The 24,574-nt window shown below is 55.8% G+C and overlaps 5 protein-coding genes across 5 annotated transcripts; 2 read left to right on the forward strand and 3 right to left on the reverse strand.

Moving 5' to 3' along the window:
• Positions 1–322: 322 nt before the first annotated feature.
• Positions 323–2,368, reverse strand: BKA78DRAFT_295028 (heterokaryon incompatibility protein-domain-containing protein; the record flags this gene model as incomplete). Its single annotated transcript, XM_066886425.1, has 1 exon — positions 323–2,368. The coding sequence occupies one exon, from the start codon at positions 2,366–2,368 to the stop codon at positions 323–325; it is 2,046 nt and encodes a 681-aa protein (XP_066745878.1).
• A 534-nt stretch (positions 2,369–2,902) lies between these two features.
• BKA78DRAFT_249888 (major facilitator superfamily domain-containing protein) lies at positions 2,903–4,831 on the reverse strand (the record flags this gene model as incomplete). The annotated part of the gene is made up of 4 exons (XM_066884513.1): positions 2,903–3,852; positions 3,898–4,246; positions 4,296–4,348; positions 4,399–4,831. The coding sequence occupies 4 exons, from the start codon at positions 4,829–4,831 to the stop codon at positions 2,903–2,905; spliced, it is 1,785 nt and encodes a 594-aa protein (XP_066745879.1).
• A 616-nt stretch (positions 4,832–5,447) lies between these two features.
• BKA78DRAFT_295030 (uncharacterized protein) lies at positions 5,448–7,169 on the forward strand (the record flags this gene model as incomplete). Its single annotated transcript, XM_066886426.1, has 4 exons — positions 5,448–5,766; positions 5,871–6,612; positions 6,667–7,046; positions 7,111–7,169. 4 exons carry the CDS (start codon positions 5,448–5,450, stop codon positions 7,167–7,169), a joined length of 1,500 nt encoding a protein of 499 aa, XP_066745880.1.
• Positions 7,170–9,426: 2,257 nt separating this feature from the next.
• BKA78DRAFT_379293 (non-ribosomal peptide synthetase) lies at positions 9,427–23,626 on the forward strand. The gene is made up of 3 exons (XM_066892936.1): positions 9,427–9,884; positions 9,933–17,738; positions 17,784–23,626. The coding sequence occupies exons 1-3, from the start codon at positions 9,468–9,470 to the stop codon at positions 23,457–23,459; spliced, it is 13,899 nt and encodes a 4,632-aa protein (XP_066745881.1). The 5' UTR covers positions 9,427–9,467; the 3' UTR covers positions 23,460–23,626.
• Positions 23,613–24,476, reverse strand: BKA78DRAFT_125182 (uncharacterized protein). Its single transcript, XM_066882505.1, has 2 exons — positions 24,076–24,476; positions 23,613–24,024 (listed from the first exon to the last, which is right to left on the reverse strand). The coding sequence occupies exons 1-2, from the start codon at positions 24,223–24,225 to the stop codon at positions 23,767–23,769; spliced, it is 408 nt and encodes a 135-aa protein (XP_066745882.1). The 5' UTR covers positions 24,226–24,476; the 3' UTR covers positions 23,613–23,766.
• Positions 24,477–24,574: the final 98 nt, after the last annotated feature.

The following is a 24,574-nucleotide window of genomic DNA, read 5'->3' on the forward strand; positions in this document are numbered from 1 at the left end:
TAAGCGCTGGATTATCGACCCCCTTGTTTATCCGCAGACACGTGGTGCAGGTCGATGCCTGCGCCTTGCTCCAACTTTCCAGTTGTTCGCCGAGCAGTATGCTGAGCCACACTGCACGATGTAGAGCAAGAGCGACAAGGGATCACCGCCTCACTCGACACGAGAAAGTGGATGACTTCCACATTGGTAGTTCTTACAAATCCTGGAGGGAATAAGCCGTGAGAAATGTTGCCTGAGTTTCTCAACTCACAAGCAGACAGCTGCGAGTGGCTCAGCCTGACCTCCGAGGAACCCTTTGATAAATCAGAATCTTCTTCCACTTTCAGACCAAGACAACATTCTCCCAGCCAACGTCTTCGAACAAGAACAGCTCAACCGCTGCCTGTCCGACACCGACACGGCGATACTCGCGCTTTGTGCCTGTCGATTCGACGAGGAGAAACGCGCATGTCGCAGGCATATCGTTGCGCTTCCACGACACGGGTGAATGGAGCAGCAGGGCGAAGAAGGTGTGTGAGCCTTCGGGGACCGGACGGTCAAGCTCAGCGACTGCATGTGGCTTGAAGCGGGTGTTTGCGTTGCCGATACTGGGATTAGATGGGGCTTCGGATGTGGCTGTTGCTTGGAAAGATCCTCTGGCAGTGCTGGTGTTGGTGGTATTGCTGAAGGGCAGTTGTGGTTTGCATCGAGTGATGACGATCGTGGAGTCTCCAACATCGTCAATTTGAACGACGAACCGTCGCATCTTCGCCCCCAAGCTGAGGGCCGCGCGTGTGATTGTGGAGCTGAGCGGCTGCCCCGACCACTCGATGTGTGAGTCCAGTATCTGAAACTCTCTGTTCTTCTGCGCTCTGCTCTCCTGAAAGACACGCGTGTCCTCATATCGCACAGGTCCATCAAACGACACCCAAGACCACGAAGGAATACCGGGAGCAGTCCGGCGACCGCACGCTGACTTTGATACCGCAGCGCTCCAGGTGAGACCAAAATGCAAGTCTGTGAGCCAAAGGCCTGCAATGGATGCTGTGCCGTTCCATAGCTCAAACACCTTGGTGAGGCCAGCAATAGCGGCCAACTTATCAGCGGGATAGCTTAAGCTGCGGGCGGTATAGTCGCCGACCATCAGGTACCATGTCGCGAGGTTCCAAAGGCGCTGGTAGACTTTGGGATTCTTGGTCGTCACTCGCATACTGTTGCCATAGTAGTCTCCGAGTGCGAGCTCTGATGGCACATTGGCGGGCAGCTTCCAAGAGTCGAAGGGGCTGAGGTCAATTATTCCGTCTTCAGAACAAACATGTTTTCCGCATTGCCAGTACATCTGATCTGCTGCGCAGTGCAGCGTGCGCATGGATAGAAGGTCTTCTTGCAGCGTCCAGCCTCTTGTCCTGAGTGGAGATTCGAGTACTGTCTTCTGATATTCCGGTCTAGGTCGAACTTTTATCAATCCATTTTGATGGGTCGCGGATGTCAAGTCTGTGTCAGGGGCCACGAAAAGGGTCTGAGGTATCGTTGGAAAGCAACCCTCGTCTGCCCCACTGGCAGCGTCGACGACAATGGTCATCAATGCCTTTCGGTAAATCGATGCCATGTTCGCAACTTCTCTCTGAACTTCTGTGGGATCATCTTGGAGAATGCACAGTGCATCGATCCAAAGATATCGCAAACCAAGGGCTTTTGCGACCAAAATTGCGTCTCGGAAAGTTCTCGAGAGAAGCGATGGATCGACTCCCTGGCGAAGACACGAGATGTTTGATCGAGACGCGACGAATTTTGACGCTCGGCCCCAGCAATAGCTCAAGGTGACATATGGAGCTGTGATGCCGAAAGATTCGACAACTTTGGGCCACTTTTCATGACCTGGCGGACCGAGATCCAGGACGCGAGCTGGAAGAACTGAACGTGCCCCTGAAAGAGACACGCGGCACGAGCCATTTCCATGCTCTGTAATGCATGTATGAAGCCAGTCTTTGACGGTAGAGAGGCGATCTTCAAGGCTTCTGTTGTTCCAGATGGCTCTTTTTAAAAATGGCGCTTGCTCGAAATCACCTTGAGTGACGACAAGGGAAGGAGCAGCCACAAAACAGCTACGTTTCTTGCACCATATCAATGGTCTCAACAGAGAATAGCCCTGGGACGTCGCCTCTCTTTCCAATTGGAGAGACAATGAGGCTTCATCGTCCCCGGCGCACTCCTCCCAAAACTCAGCCAGGTTGATTTGTGACTCGATCATGCGACAAAGGTCGCAAGACGCAGAGGAAATTTGAAGGGCAACCCAATCGGCATGATGCTCAACAACCTCTTTCCTCGTGGGACTGCCATCAGGGGCGTCGTATGAGCAAGCGCTGCGGCAATGAAAACACAGGGACATATTGTACAAATTGCTGCAAATCCTGCGTCCTCGAGCGGGCAAACATTTTCGGCCCAACAAGCGGACAGTAGGGAAAGTCGATTGACGAATCAGACGAGGCGCGCGAACGAATGCATCGTCGTAGATAGAGAGCGAGTGGAACGTTGAGAATAGGTGATGAAATGGAAGATCAGAAGACGTGTTTGTCGCGTCGGCAGCAGCAGTGGGGGCTGCTTCCCAACGCGAAATGCGCTAACCCGATTGGGCGCCTGCATGCGCCCAGCTGATGAAGCTCTGCCTTTCTATCGCTAGAACTCCCAAACGATCCCGGTAAAACTGTCTCATGAATCTCGTTCAATCGTCCACATGTCCAAAACTATGTACTGCGAACCAAATCGAGCAAGAATCCGTCTAACCAAATCTAAAATGCTGTGCCACGCAGATGCCGTAAATGCCGTAAAAAAATAAGGGTATAAAACGAAAAGGTCCACCGCTGAGAAGGAAGAAATCCAACACCAAAATGGCCACAAAGAGCCGTCCACAGAAGTCTAATCGCTACTCTTGAGAATCCGCCTTGGAGCTCCGGTCATCAATCTCCTCTTCTTCTTTCAGAGGCAGATTCCTCCACAGGCACACAAGAACAATCATAAAGGGCAAAATGCATGCAGAAATGAAGCAGAGTCGGGACTGCGTCGTGCAGTACGCCCTGATGATGGCGGTCCGTTCAGGGCTGCCCCACGCATATGATAATTGCTTTTTCAAGCTTCCGAAAATGGCGCTAGCGTCCTTCTTGGAGCCGTCCGGCAGGAAGCGCTCCAGCAAATCGGGCATCGAAGAGTTCCAAACAGCGCCAGCAGTCGCTGTTCCGATCGAGTCGCCGATGGAGGCGAAAAGGAGAATCAAGGCCAGTACCACAGCCAAGTGGCTGTGCGAACTCGCCGCCATGACGGCCATTTGGTTGGTGATGTTGAAGGTGGAACCAGCGAGGGCGTTGAGCACCTGGCATGTGACGAGGAACGCCAGCTTCTGACCTGGCTGACTCGCTGAGACCATCAGCGTTGTGCCCAGGAGAAGGAGGGGCAGGCCAACGAAGCCAAGCCACTTGTAACGTCCAGTCGCGCTAATGGCCCATGCCACGAAAAGGCCAAAGATGCAGGAAGTAATGCTGAAAATGTTGGAGATGTAGCCGGCGTCGCGAATGCTGAGATTGTGCACGACTTGGAGAAATGACGACATGTACGTGTGGTAGACGCTGTAGCACCAGAATACGCATGCGCAGAGCAGACAGCTGGCGAGAATGGTCCGATCCATGATCACCCTGTAGGGAATCAATCTGGAAGGGGCATATCGCCACTCCCAGACCACAAACATGGAGAAACAGGCGCATCCGGCAACGATCCGGGAAATGAGACCGGTAGAATGCCACCCCACATCTTTGGAGGAGAGGGTACTTAGAGGGAGGAAAATGAGAGCGTAGCCCGCGATGAAGAGTGCGGCGCCAATAGCTGGGACATGTCAGAGGCGTTTCATCCAGAGATGGAATATCATACCATCAAGATCCATGAGAAATTTGCTGATGGTCTTCAACCATGGCTTTTGCTGCTGGCGTTCCCTTCTTTTGATCAAGCCAAGGCGGATTGCCTTCCTTTTTGTGTGGAATAGGAGAAACATGACGGGAAGAGACATGATCGGGGTAATGATGGCAAAGGTGCCAAAGGCCCATCTCCACGACAGGTGGGTTTGGAAGAACTGGGCGGCGGCCGGTCCAGCAAAGGTGGTGAAGATGTAGGGGGTCGATGAAAAGGCAAAGACGATGGCGCGGTTCTTCAACGTCGACGTGTCGGCAAGGAAGACTTGCACAACGTATAGTATGCCTTCATAGCCAAGCCAGTAAAACACCTGCAACAGATGAGCAACGTGAAGAGACCCTGACGTGGACTGTGCTTACTTGAGCCGCGGCATAGGTGGAGACGTTGGAGCAAGCGGCCATCAAAATCAGCCCTATATCTGGTCAGTCGAATTCCAGATTTCAAGTTTCAAAACCCACGCACCCAATGTGGTAAAGGAAACCATGGCAACGAAGCCTTCCCCTCTTCCCCAGATATCAATCAACCTTGCGATGGGGACCCTCGCAACACCGCCGATGATGGTGCTCATGATGGATACTGTCGACACCAGAGGGTGCCTTGAAAAGTCTGACGTCACATAACTGGTCAAGTTGCTCGTGGCAGCCTGCTCGAGGGAGTTTCCAAAGGAGACGAGGTAGACGGAGGCGTAGGCGAAGATGAGGAGCCACTTGCTCCATACCGAGACGATGGCCTCGACGTCGCGGACACCATCGCCGGCTGAGCTTGGTGTTGACTCAGTGTCCTTCCAGCGTTCTTGGTCCGTGTAGTTAGCCGAGGCTGAGCCATACGACGCGGGCTGGGCCGATCCGCTTTCGGCGGAAAGGAGAGCTTCTGTCGAAGGCTGGCGGCGCAACATTATCAGATTAGATGCGAACAAAGTTTGGGTCGTAGCGGGACGAGCAAAGACAGGGAAAGCAAAATCAGATAAGTCGGCGCGGAGCGCCTCGTGTTTCGGAGCAAAGCTGCGGGAAGATCTGGGCCGAGTCAAGTGGCGACGGCCGAGTCGCCCTAGAAAAGTGCTGTGAGCAAGCGAAGCAAGGGCAAAGTCTGTAGGTAGGCTACGGAGTACATACGCGCGAGAGCAATTTAAAGCGACTACGACCTGGCGGCATTCAGCCTCGTTTGCATGGTCATGCAGACAGATGCATGGACCAGGATCCAGCGCGCGGGGGCGGATCAGATAATTGCTTTGCCTTGTTGAGTGCTGGCGCCGCGAGAACGGCGTGACTCCGACCATCCCGTCATTCACCATTCATGATTGCACCTCAACCTGGGCAAATACCCGCCCTCCCTATCATACGGCCGTTTTCGGAGGTCAGCGTCAAAATAGAAGGCGGTATGGAGGACGTCGCACGTGTGCTACATCGCTGTTGGTCCCGCGACGTGACCTGAAGAAACTAGTACTGCTCACGCGGCACGCCAGCCTCGTCTAGTGAAGTACACCATCTTCACATCTTATCTGATCTTTCATCATGACTGCCATTTCTTCAGATCTGGGCGACTCTACGCGGAGCATTCCAGCCAAGGGCGCTACGGCCAACGGTAACAAGGCCAACGGCCACGCCAGGGTCCATCGCGCTGGTCCTCGGGCTGCCGAGGCGTGCGAACCTGATGCCACCGCAAGCCAAAGGCCGCACAGAGTCCTTGTTGTTGGTGGAGCATACGCCGGTGTAGCAGCCGTGCTTACCCTTCTTGACGGCGCTGATGGAAAACTCGCGACTGGCGAGCCGCCGCTGCCGAGGCTGAGAAGGAGGATTGAAGTCACGTTGATTGATGAGCGAGACGGCTTCTGTACGTTGTCTTTTCGCAAATGTCCCTGCCATCTCTTTTGTGCTTACCATGATCCAAAAGAGGACTGCTATGGCACGTGTAGACATTGATTGAGTCGTTCCTAGTCCACGCCGTCGGCACGCCCCTGGCGCACGTTGCCAAAGGATCGGTCGTCCCCTTGTGGCTGCGCTATCAAAGCATATCGCGTCTTCAGCGGGATGATGTGAAGATCCGTCATGGCAGAGTGTCGTCCGTGCATCCAGGGAGTCTCCGTGTGACGTTTTCAGACATCGAGAGTGACGGCAAAGATGTTACACTCGAGTATGATTTTCTCATTCTCGCCTCTGGGTTGACGAGGCAGTGGCCTACGATCCCCAAAGCCCAGTCATTCGACGACTACGTCAAGGATGCTTCGAAACACATTTCGCGTATTCGTCACGCCAAATGCGGGACCGTGGCTGTCATCGGCGGCGGTGAGTGGTCCCTTGCGCTTTGCTGCCTTGACGCAACTAATCAGTCACTGCAAGGCGCGGTCGGAATCGAGTTCGCCTCGGAAATCAAAAGCTTCCACCCACACAATCGCGTCGTCCTGATCCACTCGCGAGATAAACTCCTGTCAAATGAGCCGCTTCCAGAGACATTCAAGACGCAGGCCCAAAGTTTGCTGGTTGGTGAAGGAGTTGACGTTATTCTCAACCAAAGAGCGAGCGTCGTCGAAGCTGATGGCGTGTCCAACATTACGCTGACAGACGGAGGGAGAATTGAAGCCGGATATGTCTTCTACGCGACGAGCGGATATGAGGCGAATACTCAGATGCTGCCGCGCGAAGCTGTCGATGAAGACGGCTATGTTGTGGTGGATCAGCAGTAAGTGACCCTTCCTGCGAAGCCTTGAAGCGCCACTCACGGAACAACCTGCAGCATGAACTTTGCCTCCTCCATCGATAATGCGCATAGGCACTACGCCTGTGGCGACATTTGTCGCTGGTCAGGCATCAAGCGTGCTGGTCCTGCCATGGTGATGGGTCGTGTTGCTGCAACCAACATATTCCACCAACTCGTGCATTCAGAGCACCTCGAGCACAATGAGCCATTTGAAGTCGTCGCCGACCCCGAGTCCCCCGACCACTTCGACGCGGGATCGCAAAAGCTGCCATATTCCCCTGCCGTATATCCTGAAGTCCCTCCCACAATGGCGCTGGCGGTGGGTAAACAGGCAATAATTTATCAGCCTCATGCTGGCGTGAACTGGGGCGAGGAACAATGCGCTGAGATATTTGGTACAGACTTGGGATGGACAAGTGGGTGTTGCCTCTGAATTCTTGCAGTATATGTCAGGCTGACTTTTGCGACAGATTCTCTCAGGTACTTGGGACTCTTGGAAGCAAGGACGTGAGAGTACGGATAGACAGGGTCTCGGTTGACATTTCGAACAGTGTTGGAAGCACGAGTGGTAATCGGAGAACGCGGACTTTTTTGGCCATCTCGGTGTCTCAGCGTCTAGTTGCAAAGATCATTAGACAGATCTTCATGATTAGAAAATAGCACGCCCAACTTACAACCGTGTGGCTACTCGGTTGAACTTCTTGACGAGGCAGAGAACTCCCTATCCCATTACTTTTCGATCTTCTCTGTTTTCCTGGATAGGGAGTGAGCATCACTCGCTTCGATTTTGGCTACCCCTGGCGATGGATGTCATGGACCTAATTATGGGTGTTTGCAACACGTCGCATGCTGGAGAAGGCTCGAAGCTCGGTTTTAACCACACAACTCCGATGCCCTCTTGCGAATTGGAATTGATGCTGTGGGATTTGGAAAGGGGCAGGGCACCGACATGACGCCGCCGCAGCTCGTCATGAGGAAGGAAGGGGCAACACTCGAGCCAGGCCGAGCGGGGTCCGGAGTTGTCTGATGTAGACGGCGCATGCCGTACCAACCACAGGTCAAGCACGGCCACCACAACCGCAGAGAGCCTTGAAGACGCTGGACCAGCCGTATGGATTGTTCTGTTGCCTGTCATCCACGTCTCTTGATGGTGGGGCATATTCCATGGCTTCCACGGCGCCGTGTCTGGCTCCTCCGGTGGCCTTTGTCTGGAACTGGCCCGGCTGATTGAAGCGGTCCTGGTGTACCAACCAGCCGGCGGGTGTAGTGCTCATGACAGGAGAAGAATTGTTCGTTCGCGGAACGCTTCGTTGATCGCTCGGTAAGCAGGAGTCTGATGCGGAAAAGACGCGCGAGGCTGTGACTTGTGAGACCACTCTGCGACAGCATCGAGCATTACAAGAGAAAAACGAAAAAACAGTGGAGTCGGCCGGACAGGCAGCCGAGCCAAGCCCGCTGGGATCAGCCTGGCAGAAAACTTGACCGCTCCCGCTAGCGTTTGCTGAATTTAGCGCCACAGCAACCGACCGTGTCTCTCACCACGGGCACCAAATTACTTGCCCAAATGCTCAGCAAACTGCAACCGATGATGGATCTGGCGACACATGCCTCTCAGCAGCCAGTTGACGCCAGACGCCGTCACCTGGCCTGACTCTCAGCGAGCACGACGTTTTGCTCTCTCAAACCCCGGTAGGTACTGAACATCGCTCTCCAGTCCACGGGACGATCACACATTTCTCCTGCCAATCGTCAATTTTGGAATTGAAAGCCAAAAGGCTCATCAGGCACAAACGGAAAGAGGAGGATCAAAGATTTGCTGCAATCCCCGGGAGCGAGCAGTGGGCTTCTGGATGACAAGGTGATTGGTGAGCAGCGGGACTGGCGACGGCTCCACTAAAGGATCAGATATGCGCCCGAGAAAAAGAGGTAAGGGGATGCTCGCAACAAACTTTCTGGAGAAACGATCAAAGAGATAAGATTAAAAGAGCCATGTTCAAAACGGCGGAGCATACATAAGGAGCCTCCGTCCGGTCTGCAGCACCAGTTTTTTGCGCCTGCACATTCCTGACCGGCTCGGATATGGTCGCGAGAATCCGAACAGCAGCTCCTTGGTGCACAATCACGCCAGCCACTACGGAAAGGGCTCATGGCCGCCATCGGAGCGAGTCCAGTCTAAGCAATCCATCGAACATTCGACCACCTTGAAGTATCAACATCGGCGCCGATCTGTGTCATCTACCGAAATGTTTCATCAGATAAAATCACTTGGCGGGCGTCCATGGCCAGAACACGAGCGGATATGGCCCAAAAAGGCATGTGGGATGCAGTTTTGTGGTAGCACGTCCGCCTCGAAAGCGGGCTTGCTCCAAATAAGGTCCGGTATCTGATCCGCTGCTGGGGGTCTTGGCTGCCCCTTGTACGTAGGTGGCTCCGGCGCCCGCTTGTTGCCCCGATGCCCGACTCCACCTACTCCCGCTTCCACATCCCCAACTCAGGCCACTCCCACGCGCTTGTGGACAACCATCAAGACCACGAGCCCTGTCGCCGGCCATTTTCTCCTTCTTCCAATGGGTGACTCGCCGATTCCATAAGGCATGTGCTCAGGAATAGGTTGCAAAGGCGAGCGATCTCGCACGAGCGATTCCTGAAGCGCGACATCGGCAACGTCACTGCGCGCTGTGGCGGACTTGTTAACGCGGAGATGAGCCTTAGCAGATTTTTTTTCTCTTATCGATATTCTTCTTATCTTTTAACATAGAAATAGCCCCATCTTATCAGATTTCTATCTATCTCCAACCTCTCAGCCATCAGCGTCATCACGCTTACTCGTCTTGACCATGTCGCTCTCTACAACTTTCCCTTCTCTTGATACCCGGTATCGCCAGAACCAGGCGTCTCTGGCCCAAGATGTGGAGGCTTCAAGGCAAGACGCGTCTCCTGTCGACTATGAATTCAACACGGTTGTCCTCGCCCACGGATCCAACCCTTTGACCTCGGAAGCCGTGCTCGAGACTTTTGCGCGTCTCGTAGCCTACTTTACTGGAGAAGAGGAGATTCTCTTCCGCTATTCGCTTCCGCCAGTCGACGGTCACACAGAAGAGACACGTCATGGCCTCGCAACAGCTGTATTGGAGCTTTCCGGCGATGCCACAGTCCAACGCCACCCCGGAGAGCAGTATTCGCATCCCGGTGCGCAGACTGATTTCTCAGTCGAAATTTTTGAAAATGGAGCGACATCACAGATTTCTGCGACTGTATGTTCTACAAGCCCTGTCATATGATCAAAGTTGACTCTCGAATAGCCCCTTTCCCTTCGTTTGGAGTTTGGTTCTGAGATAACCATCTCGATTCATTATCCCCAGAAGCTCATGTGCAGCGCAATCGGCCAGTCGGTATTGACGACATTTGCGGAGCTTCTCGGATCCAAGTCTTTTGTGCAGACACCATCAGGCTTTGCGCCCGCCCCTTCAAGACTCAACTACCCTTCTTTGAGCCGGCCTCCTCACATTCGAGAGGATCTGACCTTTAATCACTACGCAAACGGCGCATCTCTACTTCACAAGCCGTTTACCAGGAGAGCAAAAGACTTTCCCAACAGACCCGCCCTCGATTTCCTCAAGGCTTTGCCGACAGCATCAGCTCCGGGTGTTCACGAGGTTTACACGTACGAAGAACTCGACAATCTCACGAATGTACTGGCTTTGCACTTGAGAGATGTTGTTTCGCCTCGCGACAACAGGCAGCCGGTCATTCCTGCCATTATTTCCTCGTCTGTTGAGCTTTACGTTTCTTGGTTGGGAACAATAAAGGCTGGCTTTGCATTCTGTCCCGTCTCCCCCGAAGCCCCAATCGACCAGATGGAGTACGTATTTCAAGACGTCCAAGCCTCTGCGCTCCTTGGCCGTGGAGATCGCGAGACAACGTTCCAGGGAGAGTTGCGCGGACAGTACACTTGGATCGACGTCACCGCGCTCATCGCAGACTGGCACGCTGTTGGAAAACCTGCCGTTGCGTCCGAACTGCTGCCCTCGATCGACGAGAACGACCTTGCCTATGTCATGTACACCAGTGGCTCGACCGGCCGGCCAAAGGGTGTCCAGGTACCTCACATTGCAGCGGCGTGCTCGATTGCGTCCCACTCTCTTTACTTCTCATGGCGTGCGACTTCAAACCCTTCCCGCTGGTTCCAATTTGCCGCGCCCACTTTTGATCCTTCCGTTATGGAAATCTTCGTTACCTTCTCCACCGGAACCACGCTGTGCTCAGCCGAGAGACAGATCAGTTTGTCGGACCCCGACTCGACCATTACTGAGCTTGGCGCCACCATCATGATGGCCACTCCCAGTATGGCTGCAATCTTGAACCCGTCAAAGATTCCTTCTCTCAAGGATCTCTGGGTCATGGGAGAAGCGGTCAACCGTCGTGTCATTGAAAACTTTTCCTCGGACTCTGCTCCCTACATTGAACGCCACGGAACGAACACTCGGCCTGAGAAAGAAGGACTTTCCAACTACTACGGCCCTACCGAGGGTGCCATCAACTGCACAGTGGTGTCTGACTTTTCCGTCAATGACCGTGGGTCAATCATTGGCAAGCCCCTGCCGACCTGTTCGATGTTGATCATCGAGCCCTCAAAGTCCGAGCCGGTCTTGGTCCCCATTGGTTTCCCCGGTGAGCTCGTCATTGGTGGACCGCAAGTCAGCCGCGGCTATCTCAACAGACCCGAAGAGACAGCAAAGGCTTTTGTTGAAGAAAGCGCATACGGAAGACTCTACCGGACCGGAGATCGCGCACGCATCGTTCAGGACCAAAGCGGCTGCTTCACTATTGAGTACCTCGGCCGTCTGACGACTGATCAGGTCAAGCTTAGCGGAAGGCGTGTCGAACTTGGAGACATTGAAGCCGTTGTCGAAAAGGTCCAGGGTGTGAAGGAGGCCGTGGTCGTTGCTCACAAGCCAGTTGGTGGTGGTCACGGTAGCGAGCAGGTTGTTGCCTGCATTCTGCCCTTCGAAGGTGTCGATCAGCAGGCTTTAATCAAGGAGGCCCAAGCTGCTGCGGACAAGTGGCTGCAGCCGCACATGCGCCCTCGCAAATACTTCTTCCTCGACCACATGCCCAGGAGCAGATCCGGAAAAATCGACCGCAAGATTGTTGGAAAGCTTGTTCAGGAGCTGTGGACAGAAACCGCCGCCCCGACTGCCGAGAGCGACGACAGCGGTGTTGAAGTTGACCAAGAAGTGCAAGCCGCGGTGCTCGAGGCTGCGTCATCCGTCGCCGATGTGCCAGCTTCTTCGATTCCTCTCAACTCTGAGTTGCTTTCTTTCGGTTTCGACAGCCTGCGGTCCATGCGCTTCCTCCAGCAGGCAAGAGAGGCCAATCTCACTGGTCTCACGGTCTCAGATGTTGTGACGTGCCGCACTTTCCGCGACCTGATCGTCAAGTACATGGCTTCCGCAAAGCCTTCAGATGCTTCGGAACAGTCGGCTGCGGAGTCCTGGAACTCTACGATCGAGGAGTTCCGTCGCAAGCACGCGAGCGAAGCTGCCGACGCTGTGGGAGTCTCTGTCGATGCCATCGAAAAGATCCTACCAACTACTTCCACGCAGTCTGGTATGATTGCCAGCTTCCTGCGCAGTCTTTCTGATCCGTCCAAAGAGGCGCGCCGCCACTACATCAACCACTCTGTGTACGAGGTGGCTCCTGGTGTCGATATCAACGCAGTCACTGAGGCCTGGCTGAGAGCTCTGCACGCCGGCCAAGCTTTCAGGACTGTCTTTGCATCTGTGGACGACGACTTGGCTCCTTTTGCTCAGTTGATCCTCAAGGACACCTGCCCCAAGGGTCAGCTCCCGCTTCACAAGTACGGCTCCACCCAAACGCCGGACGAGGAGTTCGCCAGTCTCGTCAACAAGGCCCTCGAGGACGCAGAAGGCTCGATTGAACTCGAAAGCCCACCGCTCAATCTCGCCCTTGTGCAATCCAACGGTCGTGCGGCCGTTGTGCTCAGTCTGTTCCACGCCATTTTCGACGGTGGATCATTGCAGCTGCTTGTCCAGGATGTCGAGGACCAGTACCATGGCAAGGAACCGGCACGTCGGACTCAGATCGATTCGGCTGTCGAGACGCACTTCCGGGCAGACAGAGAGAAGGCCAAGGAGTTCTGGCTCAACCAGCTTGAGGACTGCGCTCCAACGACGTTCCCTCAGCTTTCCCGCCGTCAGCCAATCTTCTTGCCAAAGGGACCGCAGGTGGCCACTGTTCTTGGTCAAACGTCCATGGAAGACCTTCTCTCCGCCTCCAAGGCCGCGCATGTCTCCTCCCTCGCCATTCTGCAGGCTGCGTGGTCCGTGGTCCTGTTTGCCTACACGGGATCCAAGGCGGATGTAGTCTTTGGCAGTGTCATCTCCGACCGCTACGGCCAGGACACTGCAGACTGCATGGGCCCCACGTTCGTCACAGTTCCGATTCGAGTTTCTGCCAACACCGAGGATCCTCTCTCCGTGCTGACGAAGGACGTTGCCCAACGCCTGACTGCGCAAAACACGCAAGCACTCCAGCATTTGCACACTCCTCTGAGTTCCATCGTCACCTCCGAGGGTCGTCTGCACTACGACACTTTGATTGCGTTCCAGAGCTTCGCTGGTGGACAGCAAGGCTCCAGCCTCTGGAGCTCGATCGAGTACCCGCCCATGGGCAACGACTTTGCGGTCATGTTGGAGATTTGGCCCACCGAGACGGGCCGCTTGCTGTTGAAGGCGACCTACGAGAACAAGCACTTGGATGACTTGGCAGCAAACACGATGCTCAAGCAGCTGGACGACGCGATTCAATATGTCATGGCAAACCAGGACAGGCCTTTTCTGGATGCTCGATTCGCTCCCAAGCCTGAGCTGCTCTCGTCTTTCCCCGAAGAGGTCTCTGCGGAAGCGGAGCCGTCGCTGCTGCTCCATGCTCCATTTGAGAACCTGGCTGTGAGCAAGCCCGACGATTCGGCTCTCGAGTTCTACCACAACTTGGAGGGATCGAAGACGCAACTTAGTTTCAGCGAGCTTAACGCCAGAGCTGATGCTCTTGCCAAGTATCTCGTTGGTCGCCTCGGTCCTCTCACCGATCGCGTTGTGCCTATTTGCATGGAGAAGTGCACTGAGCTATACATTGCTCTTCTCGGAATTCTCAAGGCCGGTGGCGCGTGGTGTCCGATCCACCCCGAATTCCCTCCGCGCAGACAGCATGACCTGATTGCCAGAACGGATGCAAGCCTTTTGATTGTGGCTCATGCTACCAAGGACATTGACTCTGCCGCCATTCCGGAGGGCGTCTCGACCTTGGACGTCTCCGCTCCTCTTGACGCGCATCCCGAAGTCAGCCTGCCGACCCCTCAGCCTTCCAACCTCGCCTACCTCATCTTCACGAGTGGAACGACTGGTGCACCTAAGGGTGTTCCCATCAGTCATGCTGCCGCGGCATCAGCAATGCGTTCTCTTTGCAAGGTCATCCCCTCCAGCACCAGGTCGGGTGCTGTGCGTGGTCTTCAATTCTCCCAGTACACGTTCGATGTCTTTGTCGAGGACTTGTTCGAGATCTGGGGCATGGGTGGTGCAATCGTCTCAGCTCCCAAGCAGCTTCTCCTGGGATCTTTTGTCCAGCTGGCGAATCTGAGTGAAGCCACTCACTCGCACTTGACCCCCGCTTTCGCCAGTGCCATCAGCCGCAAGGACTTGAAGACTATGGAGGTTGTCACCATGATTGGAGAAAAGCTGAACCAGCCAGTGGCGGACGACTGGGGCACCGACATGAGAGCCTACAACACGTACGGACCAGCCGAGGCCGCCGTCGTCTCCACGGTCGAGCAATTCGGTCCTGGCGACTACAAGATGGTCAAGAGCGGCAACGTTGGTGTTCCTCTGGAGACTCTTGGTGCCTATGTTCTTCAGAACGGTCGCCCCATCATGCGTAACGGAATCGGCGAGCTTGCCCTGTCGGGTATCCAGCTGTCTCAAGGTTACTGGAAGGACGCTGAAAAGAGCCGGGAGAGATTCATCTTCTGCGAAGCTCTCAACCGCAAGGTCTATCTTACCGGTGATCTTGTCAGGCAACTGGGTGACGGCAGTATCGAGTTCGTCGGCAGAGACGACGACCTTGTCAAGATTGCAGGACAGCGTGTGGAGCTCAGTGAGATCGCGTACTGGCTTCGCGGCACCCATGCTGGAGTCCAGCAAGTCGAAGTCCTGTATCTCGAGTCCAAGAAGCGCTCTGGAAAGATGGTTGTTGCTTTCCTCGCCGTCCCAGCCTTCGAAGACGCCGCCGAGACCGCCACAGAGCCCGTCACTTCCCCTGAGGCAACTCAACTCATCGACGCTGTGCTGCAGGGCGGCCAGCGGGTGCTTCCTCCGCACATGATTCCCGAGCTGTTCGTCGTTTTGCCGCGCATCCCGAGAACTCCATCTGCCAAGGTGGACCGCCACGCTTTGAAGGCGATTTTCCTTTCGCACGAGGAGAAGCACGTCGAGGAAATCGTTGAAAACGATGAGTCGGACAATGAGTGGCGCCAAGCCAACTCTGCCTTGGTCGACATTATTGCATCGGCCACTGGTGCCAAGATCAACGCCATTCGGGCCAACAGCACTCTTTCTCAACTCGGAATCGACTCTATTGGTGCGATCAGGCTGGCTGCGAAGCTGAACTCCGGTCTTTTCGCCCTTTCCGTTCTCGACGTCCTCAGGTGCCGCACTGTCTCCGACATCACCAAATTTGCGGGATCCAAGCAAAAGAAGGTCGTTTTGCAGCAGGAGATGAGCACTTGCCATGAGCTTTGGTTCGACGCTGTCAAGGAAAGGATTGGCCATGATCGCTTCCAAGTCGTCCCTGCAAGCATTCTGCAAGAGTCTCTCTTGGGCGAGAGCATGCAGAACCCAGAGTCCTACTGGAGCAACCATATCTTCAAGTTGGACTCCAACGTCGACTTAGACGACTTGTATGACGCGTGGTTGAGCCTGGCCCAGGAGACCGAGGCTCTCCGTGCTGGATTTGTGCCTGTCGCGGCTGTTCGCAAACCAGAGAATGCGGACGTTGACTCGATCTTCTTGCAGATTGTCTACCAACAGGAGAAGGTCAAGTGGAACGTGCGGGCAGCTTCGCAGAGCGACGTTACGCAAGTTTCCAGGGAAATTTCGCTCGAAATTGCTCACCAGCACCAGGCCACTCTCTTCCAGAACCCTCCGTGGGCCGTGACCGTCCTGGACCACGGCGTCGACAAGACCATGATTTTGACCATCCATCACTCGCTCCACGACGGTCCTTCTCTTGACGCAATCTTCTCCGAACTGGCGACCAAGTACCACGGCGCAGCCAGCAAGCCCAGATGCCAGCTTCTGGAGGCTCTGCTCATCTCGAGGGCAGACACCAATTCCCGCGACAACGAGGTTTACTGGGAGAAGGAGCTCGAGGGTCTCACCGGCGAAATTCACGAGAACCTCTTACCCAAGTCTCCGAGCGATGCTGCCAACTCGACCATGCGCACCCAAGAGACTCATCTTTCCATGTCGAAGACCCAGCTCCAGGAGGCGACCCGCAAGCTTGGAGCTACCTCCATTGCCGCTGTGCTCCGCGCCGCGTTTGGTTCCAACCTGGCCGAGTTCGCCGAAGCCCAAGACATTGTCTTCGGCGAAGTACTCTCCGACAGAATCGTGGACCCCAGACTCGAGAACGCCATTGCTCCGCTCATTTCCGTCGTCCCCGTTCCTTTCCGCGTCAAGAACACCAGCAGAGAGCTCGTCGCTGACCAGACCCGGGTATCCCAGGGCACCTGGGAGCACAGGCACGTCAGGCCCGGCACTGTCAGAAGGGTCCTCAGCCGCCCCATGGACCAGTCGCTATACCCGGCGATGTTTGTCTTCCATCCGGAGGGCGAGGCATCTGCTGGTTCAGAGGCTCTTCCCTGGACCAAGGCAGAGGACGCCGTCCTCCAGGTTGAGCACGCGATGGCGTTCAACATTTGGGAGGAAGGCGAAGTATTGAAGCTTGAGTTTGCTGTTGCTGACTACGTCATGGGACCGGAGCACCAGGCTCTCTTTGCCAGACAGATTGACGCGCTCCTCCTTGCCATGGCCGAGCATCCTGACGAGCCTGTGGCCGATTTGACCAACTTCTTCCCCACCGAGCTCAAGTCTATCTCTCCTGCCCGTGCCGACACGAAGTGCCCTGCCGACTACGACCCGACTTTCTGGGTCGACCATTGGGCCCAGACACACCCTGACTGGAGAGCCGTGGAGATTGCGACTCAGACTTGGCCCGAGGCAATTACCAGCTCCTGGGACTATAAGACCTTGAACGATTACGCCAACCGCGTCGCCGCCTTCATCGCCAAGTACGCCACTACCGATGGCTCGGTTGCCATTTGCCTTCCCCGGACCCTGGAGGCCTATGGTACCATTCTCGGAGTGTTCAAGAGCGGCAAGACTTACTTGCCCATCGAGGAGGCCCTCCCCAACGAGCGCAAGGCTTTCTTGGTCCAGGACAGCAACGCGAGCATCCTGTTCACCACGGAGGACTTGATTGAGCCCGCGCCCGAGTTTGACGCTTGCAAGGTTGTCAACATCAACGACCCGGTTTACAAGAACGAGCTTCAGAGCATCAACGAGTTCCCGACCGTCACCTACGACCCTCACGCCAACGGTTACATTCTCTACACTTCTGGCAGTACCGGAAAGCCCAAGGGTGTTCTTGTCAGCCGCCAGAACCTTGCATCTTTCCTCGAGGGCATGTCCGAGCTCATTTGCGACGCCCAGCCCATTACGCCAAAGCTGGGAGGCAAGGGTAAATACCTCAATCTTGCCAGTCGCGCCTTTGATGTCCACGTCTTGGAAATGTTCATGCCCTGGCGTCACGGTATGTCCATCGCTACGGCCAAGAGAACCATGTTGCTCGATGACCTCCACGCTGCTCTCAAGAACATGAGCGTCAGCCACGCCAGCTTCGTCCCCAGTCTGCTCGATCAAACCGGAATCACACCCGAGGACGTGCCTGATCTCGTCTTCTTGACCGTTGGTGGTGAGAAGATGACGGAGAAGAGCCGCAAGCTCTGGGGTGGTCACGACCGTGTCAAGCTCGTAAGTCACTCATCCCCCATTTTTGCTGGTATTTAACATTGTCAGGTCAACGCCTATGGTCCCACTGAGGTCACCATCGGTTGCACCATGGCCCGAGTCACTCCTCAATCCGACTCGAGAAACATTGGATTCCCCATCGGAGACTGTGTCGGCCACGTCTTGCGCGTTGGCAGCGACAGCTACGTCAAGAAGGCCATGGGAGGTGAATTGTGTTTCACTGGATCTTTCGTCGCCAACGGCTACCTCAACCGCCCTGACGCAAAGGGCTTTGTCGACGACTTCCATGGCGAGAGGATGTACCGCACTGGTGACATCGTTCGCATTCTGCCCGACAACAGCATCGAGTTCCTCGGCCGCAAAGATGACCAAGTCAAGATTCGAGGACAGCGTGTCGAACTCGGTGAGATTGCCGAGGGTGTCCGCGTCTCGTCCTCCGAACCCATCAACGCCGCTGCTTTGGTCCTTAAGCACAAGGACTTGAACAGGCAGCAACTTGTCGCATTCGTGGCCTACAAGAACGACAAGAAGGAGAAGAAGACGGAATGCTTCTTCGTCGAGGACAAATACGACGAAATCAATGCCACGCTGAGGCCCCAGTGCCAGAAAATCCTCCCCGTCTTCATGGTTCCCGACATCATCGTCCCCGTCTCGACAATTCCTCTCACTGCCACCAGCGCCAAGGCCGACGTCAAGCTTCTCAGTGCCCTCTTCTCTTCGATCCCCATCTCCAGATTGATGTCTGGCGCCAACTCCAACACGGGTGCTTCGGCTTCAAGCAACAGGCCCCTGAACGAAGAGGAGCAGGTCATTGCTGCTATCGTCAAGGATGTCATTCAAGACGAGAGCAAGGACATCCGCCCCGACACCAGCATTTTCGAACTCGGCATCGACAGTCTGAGCGCCATTGGTCTCTTCATGAAGCTTAGGGACGCCGGCTACACTTGCAGCGTCGCCAATGTTCTGACCCACCCCCTGATTGAGCAGCTGGCACAATTGCCGCGCAACGACAAGGCTGCCGGTGGAGTCTCTGCGGCCGAGCAAATCAAGAAGGATCTGGCTCAGATCGATGCGGACCTGCGCTCCTCGGCCGACTTGCCAGTCCCCTCAGAGCAAGTCGCTGCCATCAGGCCTTGCCTGCCTCTGCAGGAGATCATGGTCGCCAGATCCGTTGACACCGGAGATGACGAGAAGTCCTTCTACGTCAACCATGTCCTCCTCAAGACTGCTGCTGGCGTCGACATGAGTAGGTTCTGCCAAGCTTGGGAGGCCACTGTCGCCGAGAACGAGATCCTCCGTACCACTTTCTGGTTTGCTGGCGACAACTTCAAGCAAGTCGTCCTGCGTCCCGAGGCGGCCCAAATCCAATGGACTTCTGTCAAGGCCGACTCGATCAAGCAAAAATACTCGCCCATCGCCAGAGACATTGCCCAGAACATCGCGACAAAGCCCCCTGTGAGGTTCACCTTTGCTGTCTCTGAAGGTGGCCAGCGCACCGCCTTGCTCCTGTCGATTCACCACTCCCTCTACGATGGAGAGTCGCTTGGTCTCTTGTTCGAGGAGGTTCACCAGCGGTACCACGGCGAAGCTCCTGAGCCTCGTCCCAGTCCCAACGCGCTTGTCGAGCACATCCTCTCAGTCGACAAGGAGGCAGCCAAGAAGTACTGGACCAATCTGCTCAACGGCTGGGAGAGGACTCGCCTTGTCGCCGCTGAAGAAGTCGACCAATCCGAGGTCGCTGTCAAGGACAGGACTCTGAACGCCAGCCTGTCTGCCATTGAGGCCGCCGCCTCTCGTCAAAAGCTGACCGTCGCCGCCGTCATGGAGGCCGCTTTCGGAATCGCCCTCGCGCAGATGCTTGGTTACAACGACATCATCTTCGGTGCCGTCCTTTCTGGTCGCTCAGTTCCCGTCCAGGACGTCTCTCGCATCTTGGCCCCCTGCATCACCACGATCCCCCAGCGCGTCAACCTGACCAAGTTCGGCAACACTCTGCAAGACGTTTTTGCTACCTTCCAAAAGCTGAGCTACGAATCGCTCGACTACCAGCACACTTCCGCCAGAGACATCCAGATGTGGACTGGCGCTGACCGTCCGCTCTACGACTCGCTCTTCTCCTTCACCAAGGTTCCCGAGGAGACAGAGGACTCTCAACTTTGGAAGGAAGTGGAGAGCGAGATGCCAACGGACTGGACTCTGGCTCTGGAAGTCGAAAGCTTTGACAAGGCTGATCAGCTCAAGTTGACTGCCAACTGCACTGCGGCATTCGGAGACGCTGCTCGTGCCGGAGAGCTTTTGGAGAGAGTCGAGATGTTGGTTGACGTTGTGTTGAACGGAGAGCCCCTTGCTCTTGAAGAGCTTGGAATTTCTGTCGAGGAGTCTGATGTTGCGGTCATCGCCAAGGCCCCTGCCTGGGATGAGAGCAACTGGTCCGCGGAAGAGCAAGAGTTGAGGGCGCTCGTGTCCGACTTTGCACAGGTACCAACCGAGCAAGTGGGCAAGAACACCTCTTTCCTCCACATTGGCATCGACTCCATCACCGCCATTCGCTTTGCCAGGACGCTCCGCGAGTACGGCTACAATGTTTCTTCGGCTGATGTCATGCGCAACAGCTGCGTCGGCGCTCTTGCTCACAATTTCACCTCTTCCAAGACCAAGGACGAGCCGGTCGAGAAGACTATGGTGGACTCTGCCATTGCATTCGCCGAGCCGGAGCTCCAGGTGCCTGCTTCGGTGGCCCCTGGTGAGAAGGTCGAGGCCGTCTACAACTGCACGCCTCTCCAGGTCGGTATGATCACGCAAACCCTCGGCCTCGACCCGCGCCTCTACGTCCACCACCACTTGCTCCGCCTCTCCGCAGATGTGGACTTGACCAAGTTCCAAGAGGCATGGAACAAGACGGTGCGCCAGCTTGACGTTTTGAGGACCTCATTCCACCGCAACGGCTCTGAATGGGTCGCTGTTGTTCATGAGGACCGCCTGCCCATCTGGAGCGACGTCGAGTCTTCTACTGTGGAAGCGGCTCTTCAGAAGCTCCGCGAGGTCATGAAGTTCACCAACGCTAGCCACTTCAACACGCCTCCTGTCAAGGCAACCATGATCACCGCGGGATCTGAAAAGGTCTTTTCGATTTCGATGCACCACGCCCTTTACGACGGTCTTTCGATTCCCATCCTCTTCCAGCAGGTCACCGACAACTACCTTGGCCGCCCCGTGCCCGATGCCACGCCATTCTACAAGGCCGCAAAGATGATGACGAGCAACCAAGCGGCTGCTGTTGAATTCTGGAGCAAGCGTCTCGAGGGCTACCAGAGCATTCAGGTCCCTCTGACCAAGGAGGAAGCCGCTTCGACGCAAATGAGCATCGGCAGCATCACGGCCATTTCCAACTTGGCTGCCGTGCAAGAGAGAGGATTCAGCCCTCAGACAGTGGCAATGCTCGCCTTCGCCAAATCCCTCAGCTGCCTCGTCCAACGCCGCGATGTCGCCTTTGGTATGGTTCTCGCCGGCCGCAACCTCCAGCTCGACAACCCAGACACCATCATCGGTCCCACTTTCAACACTGTCCCGTACCGCGTCCGTCTCGCCAACCCTCTTTCCTCCAACCAGGCCGTCATCCAGCAGCTCCAGCAGCAAATGGTCGATGGCATCGAGTTCCAGCACGCTTCCTTTGCTGACGTGCAGAACCGCTGGCGTCAGGGACAAGCCGCCGCCGCAGGCTCTGCGGTCTTGACTGACAGCATTTTCGTCTTCCAGAAGATCGATTCGGGTGCCTTTGAGAGCTCGGAGAGCGTCTGGAAGCCGTACGAGACCGAGGAAGACTTCATCACCTCCGAGTACAACATGAACTTTGAGGTGGAGCAGCACAGCAACGAGCTGATTGCGAGGGCGTACTCCAAGCTTGGAAAGGAGAGGCTCGACGTTTTCCTCACTGGCTTCAAGGAAGCGGTTCAAGACATCATCGAGAACCCCGAGCGCTACGTCACGGCGCATCCCGCCGAGCTGCGCAGCCTTCCCCTCAAGTCAGAGGCTGCGGAGGCCGAAGTCATCACCTGGGACGACCCGGCGGTGCAGCGCTACGGAGAGACCATCCGCAGCGCAATGGCTACCGTTGTGAACCTTCCCGTCGAGAAGATTGAACCGTCAACCAACATCTTCTCCATCGGTTTGGACTCAATTGCAGCCATCCAGGTTGCGTCCATTTGCCGAAAGGCAGGCGTCCGTGTCGGTGTCGCGACAATCATTCAGGGTGTCACGCTCGGTGGCATTTGCAGGAGCCTTAGCCAACAAGACTCGGAGCCTGCTGTGCAGGTGAAGGAGTTGCCGCCAGTCCTCAACCCCAGTGAGGAGGCCACTGCTCTGGCCAACCTCGGAGTCGACAAGGAGCAAGTCGAAGCCATTCTCCCTCTTCTCGCCGGTCAGGACTACCACATGGCGAGCTGGCTCCAGTCTGGCCGCACCCTCTACGAGCCGACCTGGGCCTTCAAGGCCAGGGCACCGCTCGACATTGCCAGACTCAGTATGGCATGGAATGCGCTCCAAGAAAGGCACTCGATTATGCGCACTGCCTTCGTCGCCGTTGGAGCCGACAAGTGCGTCCAGGTGGTGTTGAAGCCTGAGGAGATTGACGACACCACTTTCAACGTCGTCTGGTCCAACAAGCCGCTTGACCAAGTCGCCAAGACGTGCGTGAGGAAGACCTTCCACGCTCCCTCCAACCTCTACAGACCTCCCGTCAGGCTGCAGCTTGTCCGCGCCCCCGAAGACGACGCGCTCCTCATCACCATGCACCACACCACGTACGACGCTTGGACTATGTCTCGCCTCATCTCCGACCTGCTTGCTCTGTACTCCAAGAGACCGCTGCCGGCACTCCCCTCGTTCTCGTCCTTTGTCGACTTCAACCGCAAGGCCATGTCGACCGTCGACGAGCGCGCCTTCTGGGAGCAACACCTCACCGCCTGCACGCCGACAATCCTTCCGTCCGTCAGCGAGAGCGCCGAGCTCGACAATCCCAAGTCGCGCAAGCAGACCTTCGTTATGTGCAACAGCAGCAACTTCGACCTCGCTGCTGCCGAAGCCAAGTGCCGCGAACACGGCCGCCAATTGCACACGCTCGTCCTCCTCGCCTTTGCACGCACCCTCGCGCAGCTCACGTCGACGGACTCGCCCACCTTCGGCTTCTTCCAAACCGGCCGCAGCGCGTCGTTCGAGGACATGGAGAACGTCAGCGGCCCGACCGTCAACCTGCTGCCGCTCGGCCTGCGCGACGTGCGCAGCCGCCCGCTCAACGACGTGGCGCAGGACCTGATGGAGAAGCTGGGCGCGCGCATCCCCTACGAGCACAGCCGGCTGCGCGACGTCGCCGGCTGGGTCGGCCCCGACGGCAAGATGCCCTTCAACGCCAGCTTGAACCTGCTGTGGCACGACGACGTCATGAAGAGCGAGTACGCTGAGGGCATGGTGGACATCTACAACGTCGGCGTGCCGACCGACTTTTCGTCCGAGAGGGTCATTCCCGGAGAGACGAGCGTGGATGATTTGAGCTATGATTGGATCCAGAGGGATCAGTTGTTTGTCGATGTTGGGCCGGACAGGGCCGCCAATGGTGTCAAGTTTGGTGTCAGGGCTGATGCGAAGTTGATGGGAGAGGACGGTGTCAAGGCCATTTTGGCCGTGTTTGAGCAGCAGATTGCGCAGGTTGTTCAGGAGGTTGAGGCTTGATACGTTGTAGATGTTTCGTTTGGATATTGGGGTTTGGGAAAAGCTTGATTTTGAGGCGTTGTGGGTTTGAAGCACTGAATTTTGGGATAGATTTGTTTTGGCGCTTGTTGTTTGAAAATTTCGGGTAGTACTAGATTTGCTTCTGTTCAAGACATTGCATACACACATCCTCACTGCTCTTTGGCTTCAATCTTTGTGATCTCCTGTGTTCATTTTGCTACCTCATTCAAAGCCCTGACCATGTGACATGGTGTGGTCTTCGCTTGAGACTGTCCGTGTTCTCCGAGTGACTCCGCCCTATCGGGTTCTACTTCCTTGAGAGGCGCAAGAGGCGCATCCATTTGGTGATGCTGGACCGGAGGCGGCTCTTCATGGTCCTGGGCTTGGGGTTGGCGAGGACCTCAACGCCATGCGCTTTACCAGGAGTCTCCAGGCGTTCGCGCCACTCGGCCTGCTGAATCTTCTCTTCTATTTCAGCGCGCCACTCAGCATTCGCGATCTCGTAACCCTCAATGAGGGCTTCTATCTTCTCCGTCATCTCCTCCGTGAATTCTGGTTCGACATCCTGTTGCTTGTGTTAGATCTCTTTGGTCCCTCTGGTCAAATCGCTACTCACGAGTTCCACATTGTCCTCATTCCTCTTGAAAGTCTTTTTCCACATTTCAATAAGGCGTGTGTAGTCCAGAGTTGTTATGGAAAGAAGAAGCTGATATTTAAGCCTCAGAAAGACGCTGAGCCGGGGAAAGAGCATTGCCTCTTCGGCCATACTACGTGCGGTATCTAGGTCTCCAACATCCACTGCGTGGTCAATCTATGCAAAACTTCAGCCGAAAATCTCCAATCTGATTGTATATTGCGTCACCTACCTCTCGTTCTCCCCATAGTAAGAAGGCACATTCGTCGAAGTTGAGTGAGATGGGGCTTTCAGCTGGTGGAGGTGAGGAAGTGTCGGTGGCCGCGCACACTGAGTGACTGCCATGGGCTCGTCGGGGTGGGGAAGCGTTGGAGAGCTCGTTGCGCTCCAGATTGGCCTGGTTGTCGTGAGTTGTGGCCATAGTAGCGGCCTGAGGTTAAGGGTTGATGAAAAGCTCGGCGGACGAAAAGTCAAACGGCGG

Source organism: Phyllosticta capitalensis (genome assembly GCF_038381095.1).
Source record: "Phyllosticta capitalensis strain CBS 128856 chromosome Unknown BKA78scaffold_4, whole genome shotgun sequence".
Lineage (NCBI taxonomy): Eukaryota > Fungi > Ascomycota > Dothideomycetes > Botryosphaeriales > Phyllostictaceae > Phyllosticta > Phyllosticta capitalensis.

Bases quoted from the DNA above. Each gene is read 5' to 3' on its own strand.
- BKA78DRAFT_379293 (XM_066892936.1), top strand. From the start codon at position 9,468: ATGTCGCTCTCTACAACTTTCCCTTCTCTTGATACCCGGTATCGCCAG. The intron at 9,885-9,932 runs GTATGTTCTACA...ACTCTCGAATAG, and splicing joins CATCACAGATTTCTGCGACT to CCCCTTTCCCTTCGTTTGGA. The intron at 17,739-17,783 runs GTAAGTCACTCA...TAACATTGTCAG, and splicing joins GTCACGACCGTGTCAAGCTC to GTCAACGCCTATGGTCCCAC.
- BKA78DRAFT_125182 (XM_066882505.1), bottom strand. From the start codon at position 24,225: ATGGCCGAAGAGGCAATGCTCTTTCCCCGGCTCAGCGTCTTTCTGAGG. The intron at 24,025-24,075 runs GTGAGTAGCGAT...CACAAGCAACAG, and splicing joins ATGAGGACAATGTGGAACTC to GATGTCGAACCAGAATTCAC.